The sequence below is a fragment of the Rhineura floridana genome, chromosome 7 (genome assembly GCF_030035675.1).
Source record: "Rhineura floridana isolate rRhiFlo1 chromosome 7, rRhiFlo1.hap2, whole genome shotgun sequence".
Lineage (NCBI taxonomy): Eukaryota > Metazoa > Chordata > Lepidosauria > Squamata > Rhineuridae > Rhineura > Rhineura floridana.
In genome coordinates this window covers 46,071,872-46,092,734 of record NC_084486.1, presented here as the reverse complement: position 1 = coordinate 46,092,734, position 20,863 = coordinate 46,071,872, and the positions used below count along the sequence as shown (strand labels likewise).

General features: G+C 41.4%; 1 protein-coding gene across 2 annotated transcripts in view; it reads right to left on the bottom strand.

Moving 5' to 3' along the window:
• Positions 1-15,846: 15,846 nt before the first annotated feature.
• FAS (Fas cell surface death receptor) overlaps positions 15,847-20,863 on the bottom strand; it is a 31,466-nt gene continuing 26,449 nt past the window's right edge. For both annotated transcript variants that reach the window (XM_061635428.1, XM_061635427.1), the window contains 4 exons: positions 20,230-20,328; positions 18,212-18,273; positions 17,885-17,909; positions 15,847-16,834 (listed from right to left, as the gene is read on the bottom strand). In XM_061635428.1, coding sequence (XP_061491412.1) covers positions 16,554-16,834; positions 17,885-17,909; positions 18,212-18,273; positions 20,230-20,328 — 467 coding nt within the window. In that variant the 3' untranslated portion in view covers positions 15,847-16,553. The remainder of the gene's footprint in view (positions 16,835-17,884; positions 17,910-18,211; positions 18,274-20,229; positions 20,329-20,863) is intronic.

The following is a 20,863-nucleotide window of genomic DNA, read 5'->3' as shown; positions in this document are numbered from 1 at the left end:
CTTGTAAAGTAATTTCAACCCCCACAAATCTACCACTATCGTCCAATAATACCAATTTAGGAAGCAATTGTGGGTTAATATAGAGAACAACTCCATTTTTTTTTTTTGGTCCAGCTGAAATAAATTCTTCACCCAAATTTTTACAAATCAAATATTTAGAATCTTTCTTCTGAATATGAGTTTCTTGTAGACAAATTATATCCAATTTTAATTTTTTCAAATAATGAAACACTTTCTTTCTCTTCTGCGCCGTGTTGGCTCCATTTATATTCCAAGTTAGGTATTTGTAATCCATCGTTAAGCGTGTATTTTAAAATTTGCCTGATGCTCCTTTTGATCCATCATCTTCCTTCCCCTCCTCTGCGTATCCTTGTTGACTTTGTTTCCCAGGAACTGTATCCATATCTTTGAGTTTATCTTCTTCCATATCTTTTGAAGCTTTTCTCAAGAAGTCCCTTGCTTTTTGAACAGTATTCAATCTATATTTCTGTTGTCTGAATGTAAAAATCACTCCTTCTGGAACGTCCCACCTAAATTGAATTTTGCATTGCTTAAGTTTTTCTGTAAGGAAAGCATATTCTTTTCTCTTACGTAAAAGTCTAATAGGAATTTCCTTCATCACCAGTATTTCCTTACCATCAATTTTAAAGGTATATTTAAAGTGTTGCTGTAAAACCATATCTCTGGTCGTTTTCTTTACGAAGTGAACAAGCACATCTCTTGGAATTTTTTTCATTGTTGCATATCTGGAGTTAATTCTATAAACTTTGTCTATTTCAAATTCCATCCTATCTTCATTCAAGTCCAGAAATTTTACTAAAGCATTAACAATTTTGTCTCTAATGTCTTCACCTGTTTCCTCAGGGATTGCACGGAATCTCAAACAATGCTCTTTATTTCTCATTTCAGTCATAGCTAAATAGTCCAAATTTTTTTCTAGTTCCAGATTTAGTATATCTGTTCTATTCTCCAAGGTTTGTACCTTTTCTTTAGTATTTTTTGCATCCTCCTTTATTTGCCCAATTGTCCCTTTAATCTCATCCACTTGTGTTTTAATATAGTCTTTTATATCTGTCAATTCAATTTTCATTTCCTGTTTAATTTCCTGTTTTATAGCATTAATCCCTTCCATTATTTTTTGAAACATTTCTGGGGGTATATCCTCTTCCTCTGTTTATGCCTTGTTAGGGCGTTAGCTTGTTAGGGAGAGTGTCTTCCCACCCTGCAGAGGGCTGAGAAACAAAGCCTTCAGAAAGGTATAATGATTATAGGGTTGCCAGGTTCATGGCCTAAGACTGATCTTTAGGAGAAGAGAAAGTCAGCCAAATGCAGGTGTTCTTGTAGTGCTGTAATGGGAAAAACCACAAGGTGGGATTCTCCCTTCTCCCTGCACAACATTTAAAGATACAGAAGACCTCTTGGTTGCCAGGCCCAGCCTCCAAGAGGTCTTCTGTATCTTTAAAAGTTGTGCAGGGGGAAGGGAGAATTCCACCTTGTGGTTTTTCCCATTACAGTGTTGCAAGAACACCTGCACTTGGCTGGCTTTCAATTCTCCTAAAGATACAGGATCAGCCTCAGGCCCTGAACCTGACAACCCTAGTTATGAATCATGCTGATTCAAAACTCAAGGACATTGAGCAGCAGAATTAATAAACAAAGACAGAAGGATGAGAGCATAATTAAAACATCTCTAAAGGTATAGCTAGTTAAAGTCATAGGTGCAAACCTGTGCCCATGTCCAGGGACTCTTCTGGGTATAAATAAAGCCCCTAACTCTTGATCAGCAAGCCTCAACATAGGCTGAGGTTGCATGGTACTGTGTTTGTAAGAGATCTCACAGTTGCTGCTTTCAGGGCTTCCAGCAACTGAAGAGTGAGATTGGGGGGAGGGACTTATTAGCTGCTTTTATCTCTGGTTTATTGTTTTATCACCTTGCCTGCAACTCAATGCTAAACCACTATCTCAAATAAACCAGTCAATCTTCTTCCACCAGTGTGATTCATTGCCTTCTGAAATTCCGAATCTTTCTTGCCTATTAGCAAAACGCCCTAATGAACATGTAGTATCTTTTCTTATCTTTGCTTATAATATAACCATGTAAAGTCTACCTCAATCCCAGCAATCTCCAGTTTGCTTTTTATATATTGCACTACCAGCCTTCATTCTTCCTACTTTTATTTATAATTTCTGTGTTTATTTAGCATTATTGTGAACTGAACTACTACCATCTGCTCCCATAAACAATGAACCAGTTCTATTTTACTGGGCTCCTCTTTCCAAGCCTTTGCAAATAGAATCCTTGCTAATGTTATATAGTAGCTGAATACGGAAATTCTTTGGTATCATTTGGTCATTTATTCAGTAAGCATAATAGTGGATTAGTCGTCAAATATGACCCAAGAACTTTATTTATAACTGAAATATCATTCTCCAATAAGAACATAAGAAGAGCCTGCTAGTGGCCAACTAGTACAGCATCCTGTTCCCACAGTGGTCAACCATATGCCCATAGGAAGCTTGCAAGCAGGACCCGAGCGTAAGAGCACTCTTCCCTCCTGCAGTTTCCAGCAACTACAATTCAGAAGCATATTGCCTCTAACCATGGAGGCAGAGCATAGCTATTGTGGCTAGTATTGACAACCTTCTCCACCATGATTGTCTAATCTTCTTTTAAAGCCATCCAAGTTGGTGGCCAATGGAGAAACCCACACCAGTCCAAAGGCAGCTTGATGAGACCCATCTCAGAGATGCCACACTTGTGCCCCATCCCAAATGACTCCACCCTGAGCCCTACCTTGATTCCCAATTTTCCCCCATTGCCCTGGGGACCTCAGCAGCATAGGCTATGCCAGCCAGATGGGAAGTCCAAAGTTGCAGGAAGAACATCAATCTGGTATCAGAGCTTGGAAGTAATTTGTCAGGAAAAACAAATTACTTGTAGTTTATTACTTTTCTGAGGAACAAGCGGGTAATTTCTTTACATTTTTATTGTAATAGAATGAGTAATGTTATTACCTTTGAAGTGTAATTGTAATGTTTCCAGCATTACTTTGGGGTGTTACTGGGGGGTAGGAGCAAGTATTCTGCTCCTCTGATTCATGGATGAAAATCATGCTCCTTAAATTGGGCTTCTGTGCAGCATCACTCTTCCCTCATGCTCTGTGGATGTTTAGGAGGCAGCGAGGGAGGAGGTGGAGAGCGAGATGTCGGTGGAGTGGAAAGAAAAAATTGTTTAAAAAATGGACAGTGGTGGATAGGAATGGAGTGGAGGGAGGAAGCAGCTAGAGAGCAAGGACATGGATGGAGGTTGAGAAGGAGGCGGTAGCAGAATCGAGATGAAGGACTTTGGAGTTGAGAGACGGGGTGTGTGTGTGAATACTGTGTTAGCACTTGGTGCATGAAGCAGCCTCCACCGCTGCATTGTAGTGTTTACACATTTTTGAACCCCACGGGAAAATGTTTGGGTGGGTATGCCTTAGTTAGTGACAGAGCAGGATCTGGGAGGTGGTTGAGTGAGAGAAATGACGCTTGCTGGCTGAGAGAGTGTGGGGAGGTTTCCATTGGTTTGTCATGCAAAGCTCTGAGCGGTGGCCTCTGCCTCCCTCCCTGCCTCCCTTGCCAGTGAAGCAACCACCACTGCAATCTTATGGATTTAAAAAAAACCATTCTACTACCCTCTGTGTGTGCTGTTTCAATGTTGTTTTGGGCTATTTGGGTGTGCAGCAGCCAAGGCCAGCATCTTGTAGGCACTCAAGTGTATTAAAAAATAACTTAACTGTAATTGTAGTGATTACTTTTGAGTACTGTAACAGTAAAGTAATCAATTCCTTTCAGAACAATTGTAATTGTAATTTATTCCTTTTGGGGGCCGTGCAACAGTAATTGTAATTTATTCCTTTTTAAAAGTAATTATCCAAGTTCTATCTGGTGTTCCTGCCAGTGCATTTGCCCCACACCACCTTCCCCTTTCCAGTAAGCAACAGCAACTTGTCTGCTAGGAAGCTACTATAGCAGCTCTGTCCCACTCTGTGAGCTGCTTCTGGAGATTAGCATGGGGTTTGCAGGACATGGATTGGTGCATCTTCTCTCAAAATTTACTCTGCAGAAAATTGAAGCTAAAATTTCCAATGTGCAAGATTTACTTACACTTATCCATAGTTCTGTAAGTGGCAGAAAAGAGCTGGGAACTAGAACATTGCCTCGACATCACTTTTCTTTTTTTAAAATGTAGTTTTAATCCTTCTTTTTTAAAAAAAAACTACACTAACTTGCTCAATTTTATTTTTAGTAGAATGCTGCCATCTGGTGGATACTCTCACAAAGGGAAAAAATCTTCAATAGTTCCATTATGTTAAGAATGTGTGATTTTCACCCATCACACAAGTGTTATATAATTCTTTAAATTAAAAAAAAAAAAAAAGCATGGCTGGCTATCTCAGAATACAATACCCAGTGCTATGTAGATCTGTTTGTAAGTCCTACTGGGTTCAGTGGGATTACTTTCAAACGGGAGAATCTGTTGGTTTTGGTTTCTCTCAGTTTGTCATTTTTCCAGTCTTCAGTTCAGTTCTTTACATTTCCACATCAGTTTGTGATTTTATAAAAAAAATCCTCATGACCAGTTCATCATCATTTAATGTGCATTTCTTCTAATATACAGTTTTAATGCAATTTTACCTAAAAATGTACATTTTTGTAGGCAATGTTCCCTACTATAATGCATTTTTCTATGTTATTTTCATGAATGTGTGCATCTTCATGCACATTTTATCCTAGTAAATGCATTTTTGTACACATTATTAGGCTGGAGAACTGTCCCACTCTTATGAGGGCAGCTGTACCATTGTCCTTCCCCTCTCCAATACTTTATGTATCATTTCTTCACCACAGCAATAGCAGCTCCTCACAACCTCCAGGCACTGAGAAAGGGCCAAAGAGCTTTTTTAAAATGTCTGAGTTTAAAATTAGCAAAGGCATCTCCCAGGCCACCTTATGCAGAATGCCTGAGAAAGACCCCCCTTGGCCCTTTACTAGAGCCCATACAGCTAGGTTGTCCTCACAAATGGGAGCTGTGTTGGTACCTCAGGGAGTACCCACATATTTCTACCTGGGGCTGGTGGTAAGGCAGGTTGGGCCCCTGAGGAGCTCTTCTGAACCTTTGAGACCTCAGCCAGTGCTTGACCTGTCTGACTACTGGTGCCAGCCCTGGTGTCTACTCAGAAGTAAGTCCCATTGAATTCAATGAAATTTATTTCAGCTAAGTATGTATCAAATTGCAGTCTAAATCCAATGTCCTGTTTTCTCACACTGCAAGGATACCACATAGGGTTGTTCTTGACTAAGGGGCTAACTGCACATGATGCGAATTGCATTTCCTATAATAGTTATGTATCTAACTGCAGGGGAAGGCGAGGCAGTTTTAATTGGGAATGCAGAGCACAGGAAGTGAAGGTTTAACCCTTCTCTCCCCGCCCCCAACACTATGATGATAATGAAAATCAGCCACCCACCCTGCACTGCAGCAAGACTTAGGAAAAAATGTTCTATTGGTGCCATCATGAAAGGGGGGATTTTTGCTTTCTCACTGTGGGAGGGAGTACAAAGGGTTAATTCAATAAAGAATAAAGCACCAGTGATGCAACTAGCATCATGTTTGTGTGGAAATAAGGTCCTATATTCAAGCAGGACCTGAAATCCAATTCTTAGGGTATTATATTTCTCAGGTCTTCACCCTGATTTTACAGGCAGATATGCTATATGATACACCCACAGTTCCTGCAGGAGCTTCATATTTTGTGGTACAAAAATCCCACCTCAACAAACTAGCAAAACTCTTTGGTGGTGGGTGGGGTGAAGGTAAGAATACCACATTTATTGAATAAAGGTCTGAAAATCAAAGAGCTGTCATAAACCCACACTGCAAGGGTTTGGTTACCAGGAATAGCTACTCTGACTGGTAAATGGTCAGTCTAGGACAGTGGTGCATCTGGATAACAGAGTGATGGGGATAATTCACCTTATGGGTGAATACAGATACAGGCAGAGTGTTCAAAACTCCATCTTTCCCCCACTTCCCTCTTTTTGGTTAATAAAGAACCTGCTATATAAATCCAACCATAAAGCAGCTACTTATAGTGTATTTTAAAGACAAGACTGATTTGCAGAGCAACTGGTCATCTTGTCCTATTTACCCTGGACAGTGTTGTGGTATCTATGTTGGCTACCTCTGTGTTATTCCTACTATGAGCAAGCAGGGTTCTTCAGTTCCATTTCATTATGGCATACAGTACATCCTAGCGCTGGGCTGAACTCTCTCTCTCCATTTTTGCTGGAGCATATCAGTTTCTGGGGGATGGTGGTGAATTTTCTTTGAAAAATTTGAAGGCAGGGTCCTAGTCCTTTGCCACAAAGTTATCTGTCCCTTCACAACATTTCATTCGTTCAGCGTCCTGAGCTCCTTCTGGCTGGGCTGGGTGTGTCTGGGTGTGCCAAGCCAATGCCAGTTAGCGCTGCTTATTTCCATGGCAATTTGGGTCTCCAGTAACAACAATTTCACCCTCCTGTGTCTGTAATTAAGGGTAGAAAGAAAAAAGAGAACAAGCAGAATTCCCTCTTGCTGCTCCTCTGAAGTTCCTTTCAGTTAGTGATGGAAGGATCTGTCAATTTTCTTTCTCTGAGGCTGCAATCCAATATACACTTACATGAGAGTAAGTCCCATTGAACCCAATGGAGCTTACTTCTGAGTAGACATGTATTGGATTGCAGCCTTAGTTTCTCTTCTTTACCAATCTTAAATTCAGTTCTCCAAGTTTCTGCAGCAATTTGTTGTTGTTTTTAAAAAAGCCCTCATGAGAAATCTGCAGCATTTTAATGCAAATTTCTCTGAATAAACACATTTTTGTCTGCAGGTTTGACTAATGTACAGATTTTGCTAGCAATTTCCTCCCAATATAATGCATCTTCATATGTTATTTTCAGAAATATGCAATCATTTTTATACATATTTTCCCCAATATATGTGTATTTGTAAATACTCTTTTGTTGGCGAACTGCATTGTAAAATTCAGAAAAGTACAATTTTCAAAGGATGGCTGTGTTTCGGTTCTCGTATTGTTTCAGAAAGTGCAAATTTGATAGATTCAGTTTTAAATGTAAACTGCATTGCATCTCACCTTCTCCTTACTTCTAGTTTCCATTTCCCAAGCCTTCAACTCTTCCTTCCGGTTGTTTTCAAGGCCTAACAACTTCTGGGGGGGGAAACTTCACACATCTCATTTTTCATGCCCCACTTTCTGCTTGCCTTTATTTATCTGGGGATTCTGTTGGTGTACCGCCCACCCTGCTGCCCAACAGACTCCCTAGCTGAGCTGACGGAGGTGGTCTCGGGTGTACTGTTGAGAACCCCCAGACTGTTGGTTCTGGGGTATGTCAACATCCATGCCAAGGCCACCTTATCTGGGGTGGCTCAGGATTTCATGGTCTCCATGACAACCATGGGACTGTCCCAATATGCCATTGGCCCAACACATGTAGCAGGGCATACTCTAGATTTGGTTTTTGCATCTGGACATGGAGTTGGTGATCTGAATGTGGGGGGCCTTACATCAGTCCCTCTGTCATGGACAGATCACTGCTTGCTGAAGTTTAGACTTACAGTGGCTTTTCCCCTCTTCAAGGGTGGGGGACCTACTAAGCTGGTCCACCCCCAGAGACGAATGGGTCCGGATGGTTTCCAAAGGGCTATGGGGAGTTTTCCGGCTGATAGGGCTGGCGCTCCTGTCGAAACCCTGGTTGAACTGTGGAATACAGAAATGACCCAGGCGATTGACATGATTGCTCCTGAGTGCCCTGTCCTGTGTAGAGCTCGTATGACTTCATTGTATACCCCAAAGCTGAGAGCGATGAAACAATATAGGAGATGGCTTGAGTGCAGATGGAGACGAACTCCTGCTGGATGCAATTACACACTGGTAAGTGCCTATGTTAAGCTGTATTTAGGGGCAGTGAGGGCAGCAAAAAAACCCAATATTTTGCTGCCACTATAAAATCATCAATCTGCCGCCCAGCGGAGCTCTTCAGAATTGTCTGGGGGCTATTACACTCTGGCCCCAGGGACATGATAGAACCATCTGAGGCCCACTGTAATGAATTTGCTAGGCACTTACAGGATAAAATCTTTAGCATCCGCCAGGACTTAGACTCCAGTGTTATAGGAGGTGCATCAAGCAAGGTATCCAGAGCACAGCCTTGTCCCGATTTCTTGGATGAGTTTCAGTTGGTGCAGCTTGAGGACATTGACAAGGTGCTTGGACAGGTTTGTGCAACCACTTCTGTGCTGGATCCTTGCCCTTCTTGGCTAATAAAAGCTAGTAGGGATAGAACAGCCAGCTGGGCCAGGGAAGTGATTAATGCCTCTCTGCGAGATGGGGTGGTCCCTGGCTGCCTGAAAGAGGCAGTAGTGAGACCACTCCTGAAGAGACCCTCCCTGGACCCAGAAAATCTTAATAACTATAGGCCGGTAGCAAATGTTCCATTCCTGGGCAAGGTCCTGGAATGAGTGGTTGCAGACTAGCTCCAGACACTTGGATGAGACCGATTATCTGGATCCATTTCAGTCGGGTTTCAGGCCTGGTTTTGGCATGGAAACAGCCTTGATCGCCCTGTATGATGACCTTTGTCAGGAGAGAGACAGGGGGAATGTGACTCTGTTGATTCTCCTTGATCTCTCAGCAGCTTTTGATACCATCGACCATGGTATCCTTCTGGGAAGACTGGCTGAGTTGGGAGTGGGAGGTACTGCATTGCAGTGGTTCCGCTTCTACTTGGCAGGTCGCCTCCAGAAGGTGATGCTTGGGGAACATTACTCGGCACCCTGGACTCTCCAGTATGGGGTTCCGCATGGGTCAGTTCTGTCCCCCATGCTGTTCAACATCTACATGAAACCGTTGGGTGTGGTCTTCTGGAGCTTTGGAGTGTGTTGCCATCAGTACGCTGATGACACGCCGCTCTATTTCTCCTTTTCATCTTCTTCAGGTGAGGCTGTCAATGTGCTGAACCGGTGCCTGGCTGCGACAATGGACTGGATGAGGGCTAATAAACTGAGGCTCAATCCAGACAAGACTGAGATGCTGCTAGTGGTTCTTCTGACCAGATGGTGAATGTCCAACCTGTCCTGGATGGGGTTTCACTCCACCTGAAGGAGCAGGTTCGTAGTTTGGGGTTTTTCCTAGAACCATCTCTGTCACTTGAGGCTCAGGTAGCCTCGGTGGCACGGAGTGCCTTCTACCAACTTCGGTTGGTGGCCCAACTACATCCCTATCTGGACAGGGATAACCTGTCTTCAGTTGTCCATGCTCTGGTAACCTCCAAATTAGATTACTGCAATGCATTCTATGTGGGGCTGCCTTTGAAGACGGTTCGGAAACTGCAGCTTGTGCAAAATGCAGTGGCCAGATTGGTAACAGGGACCAGACGGTCCGAACATATAAAACCAATTCTGGCCCGCTTGCATTGGCTGCCTGTATGTTTCCGAGCTTGATTCAAGGTGCTGGTTTTGACCTATAAAGCCTTACATGGCTTGGGACCACAATACCTGATGGAACACCTCTCCCAATACGAACCCACCCGTACACTACATTCAAGATCAAAGGCCCTCCTCTGGGTGCCTACTCCAAGGGAAGCTTGGAGGGTGGCAACAAGGGAGAGGGCCTTCTCAGTGGTGGCCCCCAAATTATGGAATGATGTCTCTGATGAAGTGCGCCTGGCACCAACACTGTTATCTTTTCGGCGCCAGGTCAAGACTTTCCTCTTCTCCCAGGCATTTTAGCATGTTTTAAATTGTTTTAAATTTTAAAATTGTGTTTTAAATTGTTTTTAAAATATGTTTTTTAAATTGTATATTTGTTTAATGTTTTTGGTTGTTGTAAACCACCCAGAGAGCTTCGGCTATGGGGCGGTATACAAGTGCAATAAATAAATAAATAAATAAATAATCCTCTTGTTTTGCTTCCATTTTCCTTCCTTCTCCCTTTCAGTTTTGAAAGAAAAGGAAAAAAGCAAATTGGCAGGACTTTTGCTTCTTGGACTACTGAGAGAAGGTGGGAAGGGAGGAGGTATAACGGCTACTACAGCTACTGTAATAGCTGCTTGCAGAGCTTGGAAAAGTTACTTTTTTGAACTACAACTCCTGTCAGCCCAATCCAGTGGCCATGCTGGCTGGAGCTGATGGGAGTTGTAGTTCAAAAAAGTAACTTTTCCAACCTCTGGCTGCTTGAACCTTTACCTGCTACAGTCACCCAGAGGCTTCTCACTGTTTGGGGCCTTATTATGGGCTTCAGTATAAACCAAGTAATTGCCATTAGGAATGAATGTGACTCAGTGAAAACATATATATATGGAAAACATAAGAGCAGCCCTGCTGGATCAGACCAAGTGTCCATATTGTGACTTTAGCATCCTGTTTCCAACACTGCCCAGCCAAATGTCCCCTGGAAGCCTGCAAGCAGGCCGTGAAAGCAACAGTCCTTTATTATTGTTTGTTGCCTAGTAAATGGTATTCAGAAAATGAAGGTTTTATTTTACATTCATCCCTAATAGTTATTTGCAGGCCTATCCTCCAATTTGGTTGCAACTAGACAAGATGGCAGGAAATGTAGGATTGCATCACCTGAGTTTATTTTAAAAGCAAATGTAGCTGTGGAATCATATCAAGATGATGACATTTGGGGAGGTGAGTTTTAGCCTTTCAGTTCACAAAATCTTTCCCAGTTACAATAGGGTTGCCAGGTCCAGGGCCTGAGACTGATCCTGTATTTTTAGGAGAAGAGAAAGTCAGCCAAGTGCAGGTGTTCTTGCAACACCGTAATGGGAAAAACCAGAAGGTGAAATTCTTGCTTCTCCCTGCACAACTTTTAAAGATACAGAAGACCTTTCGGTTGCCATGCCCGGCCTCCAAGACGTCTTCTGTATGTTTAAAAGTTGTGCAGGGGAGAGGGAGAATTCCACCTTGTGGTTTTTTCCATTACAGAGTTGCAAGAACACCTGCACTTGGCTGACTTTCTCTTCCCCTAAAAATACAGGATCAGTCTCAGGCCATGGACCTGACAACCCTAAGTTACAATGTCCCACTGGCAAAACATGAAAACCATGCAAATAGGTTTTGCTGTGCAAGGGAAATAGCAGCTTGGGTGGGGGTGTGATTTCAACTGTAAAAATGGTGTGTGGAAAAGATCCACCCCTGATGCCATGGTCCCTAGCTGAACAACATATTCACTTATCTCAGAGTAAGTCCCTTAATGCTGAATGGGACCTACTTCAGAGTAAAACTGTATAAGATGGCTCTGTGAATCACACACACACAATGGCAACACTTGCTCTTTAAGAAGAATGCAGGGGTTGAATTGTGGATCTTGTGCCATCTCATGTACTTTGGCCCTAACCCGGTTAATTATAAATTAATTATGCATTGTGTGTGTGAAGAAGTACTTCCTTGTGAATTTTCTGCTGATCAGTTTGTTTGGGGAATCCCAAATTTCAGTATTATGAGAGATGGGGAAAGGTTTTTTTCTATGCACTTTCTATGTAATCCATGAATTTTCTCTACACCATTCCCTGCTTCTGACCCAATTAGTCTTCATATAGAAATGTTATGTTATAATGGTTATTAATATAGAAATGAAATGTCAAGCTGTTTAATTAAGTTGCAACACATCAGGTCTTACGTTGGAAATTTTCCAAATGGAAATACTTCCATGTAGAAAAAAGCATGGCAGCTTCAAGAGGTTTTCCTCACATATGATAACTTCACAGAACTCTATGATGGACACGCTCTGTGTACAGTTGTGCCTTCCCATCATCTGTATATGCTGCAAAATAGGGGCAACTGAGTGGAGGAAATCTTGTAGGCCAGTGAGCCCAACCACCTGCTTGATGCAGGCAAGCCAAAGCTAGAGGATCCCCAACAAATGTTCAGCTGAAATCTACCCTCCTGGAACATAAGCCCATTGTCTTTAGTCCTGCCACCTGGAGCAGCAAAGATCAAGTATTTACCCTTTTGTACATGACAGCTCTTCAGGTATTAAAAGAGTGCTGTAATATCTCTCTTCCCCCACCCTTCTTCTCCAGGCTAAACATTTCATTAAAAGTGAAGACTTATTCTCATGCTTTTACCTCCACAAATGTGTGTCCTGTGTAGAAAATTAACTCATGCCATCGAAATAGCCCTCATTTGTTATATAGATCAGAGTTGCACTTTTCTTTTCAGAGAGAATGACTCATTCCTGAGGGTTTTTTTTCTTTAAGAAAAAGTTTAATAGCAGGTGCTGCTGGGGGAATTCCATTCTGTCTAAAGTTCACCACCAGCAGGAAATACAAGTTCTATGCACCTTTTAGAAAGGAAAATGTACATTTTGTATCAGCTTCATGTCTCCTTTGTGAGCAGGAGGAGAATTTGGCTGGGCTTCTGAAATATCTGAGCCATTTCCTTCTCCAACCCCTCCTTTTTTTTTTTTTTTGCTTGATCCAAAACATCCAATCATAGAGCATGTACATTGGAAGTTGGAGGCAGGGTGCCCCTATCTACAGGACCAGTTCTTGGAAGGGGGAGGCTTCTTCCCAGCCCTATGAAAGGGATGGGGGAGACATTTGATTCAGTTTGTGTTTGACTTTTTGAAACAATATGTGAACCAAAACAGCCATCATTCAACATTCATGCTTTTTCAAATGTTGCAATGAGGTTCTCCAGCCAAGTGCTGTGTACAAAAATGCATATATGACTAAAAATAATATACATAAATGTGTTATGTTTGGGGAAATTGTTGTGCCAAAATGTGTGCATTAGGAGAAATTTGCACTAAAATGCTGAGGAATTTCCATGAGGACTTCTTTAAAAATTGCAGCCTTATGTGGAAATGTGGTATTGAAAGTAAGATTGCAAATGAAAATCCAAAATTGACAGATTCGCCCATCCCTACCTCATGGTTGTTGTCCTATGGGGCCAGGCAGTGTAATGGTTCTGTCCTCTTACAATGCCAGTGCTATAATGTTGTTCCATGTTGTACAGTCCATAGAGCTTTGCACGCAGCTGAAGGCAACTGCAGGAGAATCTCTCCAATGTGAAGCAACTCTTTCGCATCAGGTTGGGGAAGGGGCACAAATTAGGGCCAAACTAAATGTGATGGTGGAGATGTGCACATGCATCGTTTAGTTGCAGGTACCAGCCACCGTGGGAAAGGAATCCAGATCAGGATCCTGGTGGAAATGTCTTCCTTAAAGCTGTAATTTGCCCTACTGGAAATAAATATGTGGAAATATCTGTCTCCTCCGTGGGGTAAAACACAACTTTGGGAAAGTGATTTTCATTTTGGAAAGTGGAACCAGAACAAGAGGACAAGGGGTTAATCTTCTTGCATTGTGTCCCAATCTGGATTCCCTGCCCTCCCAGCTGTTATTTGCAAAAGTGTAAAAATAGTTGAGTTGCATTCACACAGCTCTGTTTTCAAGTCTTTTTTGGCCCTTAGAGGAAGTTCCCCCTCTAGGATGCACACCTTAATGTGGTGAGGGGGTTTGAGAGTGTAGAAGAAGTTGAGAGCAATGCCGTCAGGAGTCTAGACCAAGAGGCTAGAATCCTAGCAGGGGCACCCAAGGCAAACTGGTCAAAGCTGAGACACCACACTAAGATGCATCCATACTCAGAGGAAGGCAATGGTAAACCACCTCTGAATAACTCTTACCATGAACACCCTATGAACAGAGTATCCAAAATGCAACACAAGATAGTGCCAGAAGATGAGACCCTCAGGTCAGAAGGCACTCAACGAACTACTGGGGAAGAACAAAGGACAAGTATGAGTAGCGCTGTGATTAATGACGCAGCTGGGTCAAAGCCGAAAGGAAGCCCAGAGGCTGATGCGCACAGATGCGAAAGGAGAGTCCGGAGTTGTATGACGCACATAATAGGAACATGGAATGTGAGAAGCATGAACCAGGGAAGGTTAGAAATTGTCAAGCAAGAAAAGGAACGTATCAACATTACAATACTTGGCGTGAGTGAATTAAAATGGATAGGAATGGGACATTTTCAATCAGGCAACTACAAAATATTTTATGCAGGAAATGAGAAATTAAGAAGCAAGATGGAAGCAATACACTGAAGAACTCTATAAAAGAGATGCAAGGATGACAGATTCATTCATGGAAGAACTGTATGATGAAGAACCAGAAATTTTAGAATGTCAGGTGAAAGCTGCTCTTAAAATACTTGGAAGAAACAAATCACCAGGAACCGATGGCATACCAATAGAGTTGTTACAAGCTACTGAGACTGAATCTGTCCAAATTTTGTACAAAATTTGTCAAGTATGGAAAACTAATCAATGGCCCACAGACTGGAAGCATTCAATATACATACCAATTCCAAAGAAAGGGGGTCCCAAGAAATGCAGTAATTATCGTATTGCCTTAATATCCCATGCAAGGAAAGTAATGCTCCAGATTCTACAACAAAGGCTCTTACCATATATGGAGCAAGAAATGCTAGACATCCAAGCTGGATTTAGAAAAGGAAGAGGCACCAGAGATCATATTGCAAACATACGTTGGGTAATGGAATGGATCAAGGAATTTCAGAAGGAAATCACCCTGTGCTTTATAGATTACAGCACAGCCTTTGTGTAGATCATGAACAACTATGGAATGCCTTAGAAGAAATGGGAGTGCCACAGCATCTGATTGTCCTGATGCGCAACCTATACTCTGGACAAGAGGCTACTGCAAGGCCAGAATATGGAGAAACCGATTGGTTCAAATTGGCAAGGGTGTGAAATGGGTGTATTTTATCACCCTACTTGTTTAATCTATACGCAGAACAAATCATACGGGAAGCGGGATTGGACGAAGATGAAGGAGGTGTGAAAATTGAAGGGAAAAATATCAATAAGATATGCAGACAATATCATATTACTAGCAGAAACCAGCAATGATTTGAAATGAATGCTGATAAAAGTTAATAACAGGACTACAGCTGAACGTCAAAAAGACGAAAGTAATGACAACAGAAGATTTATGTAACTTTAAAGTTGACAACGAGGACATTGAACTTGTCAAGGATTATCAATACCTTGGTATAGTCATTAACCAAAATGGAGACAATAGTCAGGAAATCAGAAGAAGGCTAGGACCAGGGAGGGCAGCTATGAGAGAACTAGACAATGTCCTCAAATGTAAAGATATATCACTGGACCCTAAAGTCAGGATTATTCAGACCATGGTATTCCCGAACTCTATGTATGGATGTGAAAGTTGGACAATGAAAAAAGCAGATGAGAAAAATAAACTCATTTGAAATGTGGTGTTGGAGAAGAGCTTTGTGCATACCATGGACTGCAAAAAAGACAAATAATTGGGTGTTAGAACAAATTAAACCAGAACTATCACTAGAAGCTAAAATGATGAAACTGAGGTTATCCTACTTTGGACACATCATGAGAAGACATGATTCATTAGAAAAGACAATAATATTGGGAAAACCAGAAGGGAGTAGAAAATGAGGAAGGCCAAACAAGAGATGGATTGATTCCATAAAGGAAGCCACAGACCTGAACTTACAAGATCTGCACAGGGTGGTTCAAGACAGATGCTATTGGAAGTCACTGATTCATAGGATCACCATAAGTTGTAATTGCCTTGAAGGCACATAACAACAGAGGAAGTTCAGAAGCAGTGGCTAAACCGCAGAAAGTTTTTGGATATGTTTAGGATCAAAATGCTAGAAAAATCATAAGTTTCAAACGTAACTATAATAGGATCCCTTTCTTTATGAGAAGAGAATACTGAAAAATGACGGTAACCTTTTGTAATAAACTGTTTATTTACACATGAATAGATGGGAATTTATGTATTTGCAGGATTTATAGGCAGCCATAACAGAGCTAAGAGCTGCTCCCAAAAAGAAATAAAACAGTTTGAAATTCAGTAACAATACAAAGAAGTATAAATGTATCTGCAGAGAGTAAAAACAGCTTAAAGCTGACACAGATTAAAAGAGGTCTTTGACTGGCATTCATGACACCAAGATACGCAGCAGTCTGGCCACTCTGAGGAGGGTATTGCACAGCCAGGGTGCCACCACTGAGGCCCCACTTTCCCAATGGTAAACAAACACAGAGACAGTGCAGGTCTGCAAGCAATATCAGCTCAGCACCTTGGAAACAAAGCTGTGGTGAATATTCTCTAATTTTTATTTTTGCGTTGAAAATTCCATTTCCCCCCCTTGACTATCCACTTTGTTTCCCCGGCAGCTGCTTGGCACTATTTCTTTCTACTATTGATTCTCTTTGCTTCTTTCTCCTCCCTGAATTAGTGCGATCCCATTTCATAAGGGATCAAGAGAACAGAATGAAGTCATACTACTACAGGGTCAACCAGATTTTGCTATTTGATGACATCACTGAAAGCAAGAGAATACCAATTGATGATAAGAACAACAGAAGACAATGTATATAAATCAAATAATAGAGAGGAGTTCTTCAACACTGTTGACTACATATTTTACATGTCTACAATATGTCCTCTATTTTTTGTTTAATCTTATCAGCAGTAGCATGATAATTAAGGCTTCGCAGTGTGCTGATCAAAGTGCGATAAGCATCTTGTATCCCTTTTTCTTGGTACCAATATTCTAACAGTTTTATTTTCTGTTCAGTGCTGTCATTTAAATTATCATTCATGATCGCATCTATGCGAATGTGTGGCACATTCAGTTTCCGAGCCAGTGCCTTGACTTCTTGTAGGGTCATCAGCTCTGCAATCTCAGAAATGTGAGGGAGCAGGTCAATATCTAAAAACAATAATGTAGAAATGCATGACATCTTAATTATACCTACATCTATACATACACACATATACATAGATAAATAACATTTTCCCACTATTACAGTTAATTAACAAGAGATTAAAGCAGAGCTGACAAGTGTCTTTACAAAAGGCCTTTCAAAAAAAGAATGATCTTCTTCATCATATGTTGGAAGACCATTAGAGAGGTTGCAAAATAAGCCTCTCGAGTTGCAGAGCCCTCTATTCCTAATAAGACAGACTACTGAGCTTGATGGAACACAAAAGAAGGCATCTGCTGATGAGATTAGGATGTAGGCAGGTTCATATGTGGGTAAATGACCCTTCAAACCAAACTATAAAGGGTTTTGAAGGCCATCACAGCACTTTGAATTGGGCCCAGAAATAACTGAAAACCAGTACTATTCCATACAAGTTACATGCTGCCAACAACACAGTTTATAACATAGCTGCCACATCCTGGAACAACTGGAGTTTTCAGACACCTTGAAAAAGGCCCATATATTGTCGTAAGCTAAACTAGATGTTATCATGGCTGGATCTGCAATATCTAGGCATACACTAACACTGCACACTATGGATGGGCACGAAATTCAGTTCAGTTCACATTTCAAGCCAAATCTATCAAATTCACATTTTCTGAAACAATGTGAGAGCTGAAACACAACCATCCTTTAACTTATTGAAATTTTGCAGTGCAGTTAGCCAACCAACCAATGTTGACAAGAATGTATATGTCAGGTGAAAGTGTGCATAAAAATGTATATATGAGTAAAAATAACATATAGAAATATGATGAGAAGCTTGTAAAACTGTGTATATTAGTCAAAACTGCCTAAAATTTGTTTTTAGGAGAAATTTGCACTAAAATGCTGGAGAATTTTCATGAGGATTTTTTTAAAAAAATCAAGAATTGCTGCTGAAATGTGGAGAACTGAATTTAAGACTGGAAAAATGCGAAACTGAGAGAACAGAAATTGACAGATATTTCCATCCCTACTGCACATACATTGTGACATTATTATTATTTCTATACCTGGATAATTGAGATGCTCCATTTCCTATAAGGACACAAAATAAAAAGCGATTAATGAACACTACACAGTAAAAGCATGTTTCCTACTTCAAATTGTTTTGGGTGATGAGATTTGATCCAAACAGGCTCATACAGAGTATGCCAGTGTGACGGTCTCTTGATTGTCAGCACATAATAGGTGTCCAAAGCACAAGTAAAATTATATTGTTTATCTAAGAGAAAACATTATCTTCTGTTTTCTTATATATTTATTTTGTATCTCACCCTTCCTCCAAAATCCCAGAACAGTACATCATGCATTTTATTCATATTCAAAAGGATACTCACAATTTCTTTTTGCCTGGGGTCATCTCTGATTGTGAACTTTGACTTCTTCCGTTTTTTGATCACTGCAGCCACAGAGGAATATAAAGAACAATTTTTAAAAAAATTTACTAGGCAGTTATAAAATAACAGAAGTGGTATTAGAAGTAAACCTAGCATTCTACATCATTGTACCCATCAGTGATGTATCCATTAGTAGTACCCATCAGGGCTGTGCACTCCATCTGGTCAAAGTCCAGATCTCCCCAAATATGACTGATTTGGGAGGATCCAGGCTTTGTCCAGATTGGGTCAAGATAACCCTGGATCACCATGAAACATATCAGCCTACCCAGGGTGATCCAAGGCTGTCAAAAGGCTAGGGGTGGTAGGAGAGCAGGGGCAAAGAGCTGCACAGGGCTATTCACAAAAGGGCTTTCAAACAGCTCTGCAGTGTGCTTTGCAGAGGCTGCCTACCTTCTCCCCTGACCCCCCCACCTGTTGACAGCCCAGATAGCTCTGGATGGGCTGAGCCAATTTAGGCTGATCTTTCCCTTCCTGACCATATATTTAATAGGATTTAAAATCCTAATTAAAACACTAGGGTGGTCCCTGAACTGATTTAGGGCCTGAATCTGGATCAGCCCTGGATTGGCCCAGATCAGGGCTGATCCGAAGAATTGGATCAGGGCTGGATTGCCCCCCCCATGCACTGCCCTAGTACCCACGTTGTGTGAAATACAACCATCTAACATTTTTTAGTTGTGCAACTCCTGACAATTTCAGTTTTGTAACAGGAACCTAGCCCTCATGATTTGTGCCAAATAGCAGGGAGATACATTCATTCATTCATTAAAAAAAAATAAATTATATACCGCCTGTGATGTGGTCACCTCAAGGCAATGTACAACAAATAATAATGTACAATACAACCTCTCCACACAAATACAATTAAAATACTCAGATATAAGAAATAACAACCAAGTGGTCAAAACCCCCTTAAAGTTCTACCATGGTAGTTTTACATGGACTTAGGTTAGGGAGGGTCATATTTTACATATACCAGTACTTTTGGTGTGCAAAGCATTCTATAATTATTTTTCATATTTACTTGATGGTGTATACTCAAAACCAGTTGATGGCACTCTCTGGGCAATTGCCATGTCCACCAACATTCAAAATTTCCTCTGGACTAACCGTCCTTGCCTGGCCTTTCTTCCCCTCAGAAATTAAACTTTTAAAAAGCAGGGGCAATCAAGGCGGTGCCCTCCAGATGGTTTGCATTGCATTCCCACCAGCCCAACTCAGCCTAGCTAATGGTCAGGGATTCTGGGAGCTGTATTCCAGCAACATCTGGTGGGTATCACCTTTGCTACCCTGCTGCCTTAAAACTTTCCACCATAAATTACAAAAATTGAGCACATTTTTTACCAAATTTGATTCATACTATCATCATCATCATCATCCTTATACTGATTACAGACCTAGGCATTGGTCTGGTTAAAAATCAACATGACTATATTTAATTAAAACAAGTTCATTACAAGTAGCTGAATTCTACTACTTTCATGCAACTTCTGTTATAGCTTTAGTTGGGTTGAGGGACTATTCTGCGGAAAGCAGATTTTAATTTTTGTAAAAAAGCTTTCTCTCATGGCTCCCCCCCCAAAAAGAGAGTATAATCTCCTTCCTGCAGTACAAACCCTGCACCTCCTGCTTATGTCCCTTCCTCCACCTCTAACATAAAATTATAACATAAGCACAATGAGAAAGGAGAGAGAAAGTAGGAATTCTGTGGAACTTACTCCCAGGTAAGTATTAGTATTAGTATGGGGTTAGTATTGCTGCTGTAGTCCTCTAGGAATACATTCAGATACATCTCAAGATATTCTCTCAAAACACTTAAAAGTGTTTGGGTGTGAGGATCCATGTCTGTAAGTTTAAAGCACTAGCCTTAAATATGCATTGCAGATTGCTGAATATCTTAAATCAAAGCTTAGAGCACAACTAATGTAATTTAATAAAAGGGCCCATCAACCTACCATACTTCCATATGATCCATATCAGAACAATGCATGTGCCCACAGCAGTGACCACAATGGCTACAATAGCTGGAGTTCCGAAATGTTGTTGTGAATCCTCTGTTCGAGATATTGTGAAGTTTCATACAAGATTATTATTATTAATAAACATTTTAGATCTATATGGATCACATTGCAGTTTTCTGTTTCATGAGGTTCAACCTTGAAATAAAAGCATTTTAAGGACAGAATGACCAGATAACAAATGCAACCCAGGGCCATGATCAGTACAAACAGGGCTGGCACCAAACTGTAAAAGGCCCTTGGGCACCAGACTGCAGTGGGCCCACAGCAGTGGCAGCACAGCACGCTGACACACTAATGTGGCAACACGAGAAGTGGCCTATCTTAAGCCCATGCTAGCAGGAGGAAGGGTGTTGCCTGGGAGGATGGCTCCCGTTCCACAATCCATGCTAGCATCGTGTTGCGGGGTGCATTGTCCATGACCTGATGCTAGCATGGATTACAGAGCTGGAGCTACATCTACCCATTCCTAGCAGTAGAGGCCCCTCTCAGCCACAGGGACCCCCAGCCAGTGCCCAACCTGGCCACCCTCTAGTGCCGGGCCTGAGTACAAAAACAAACACTCCCTTAA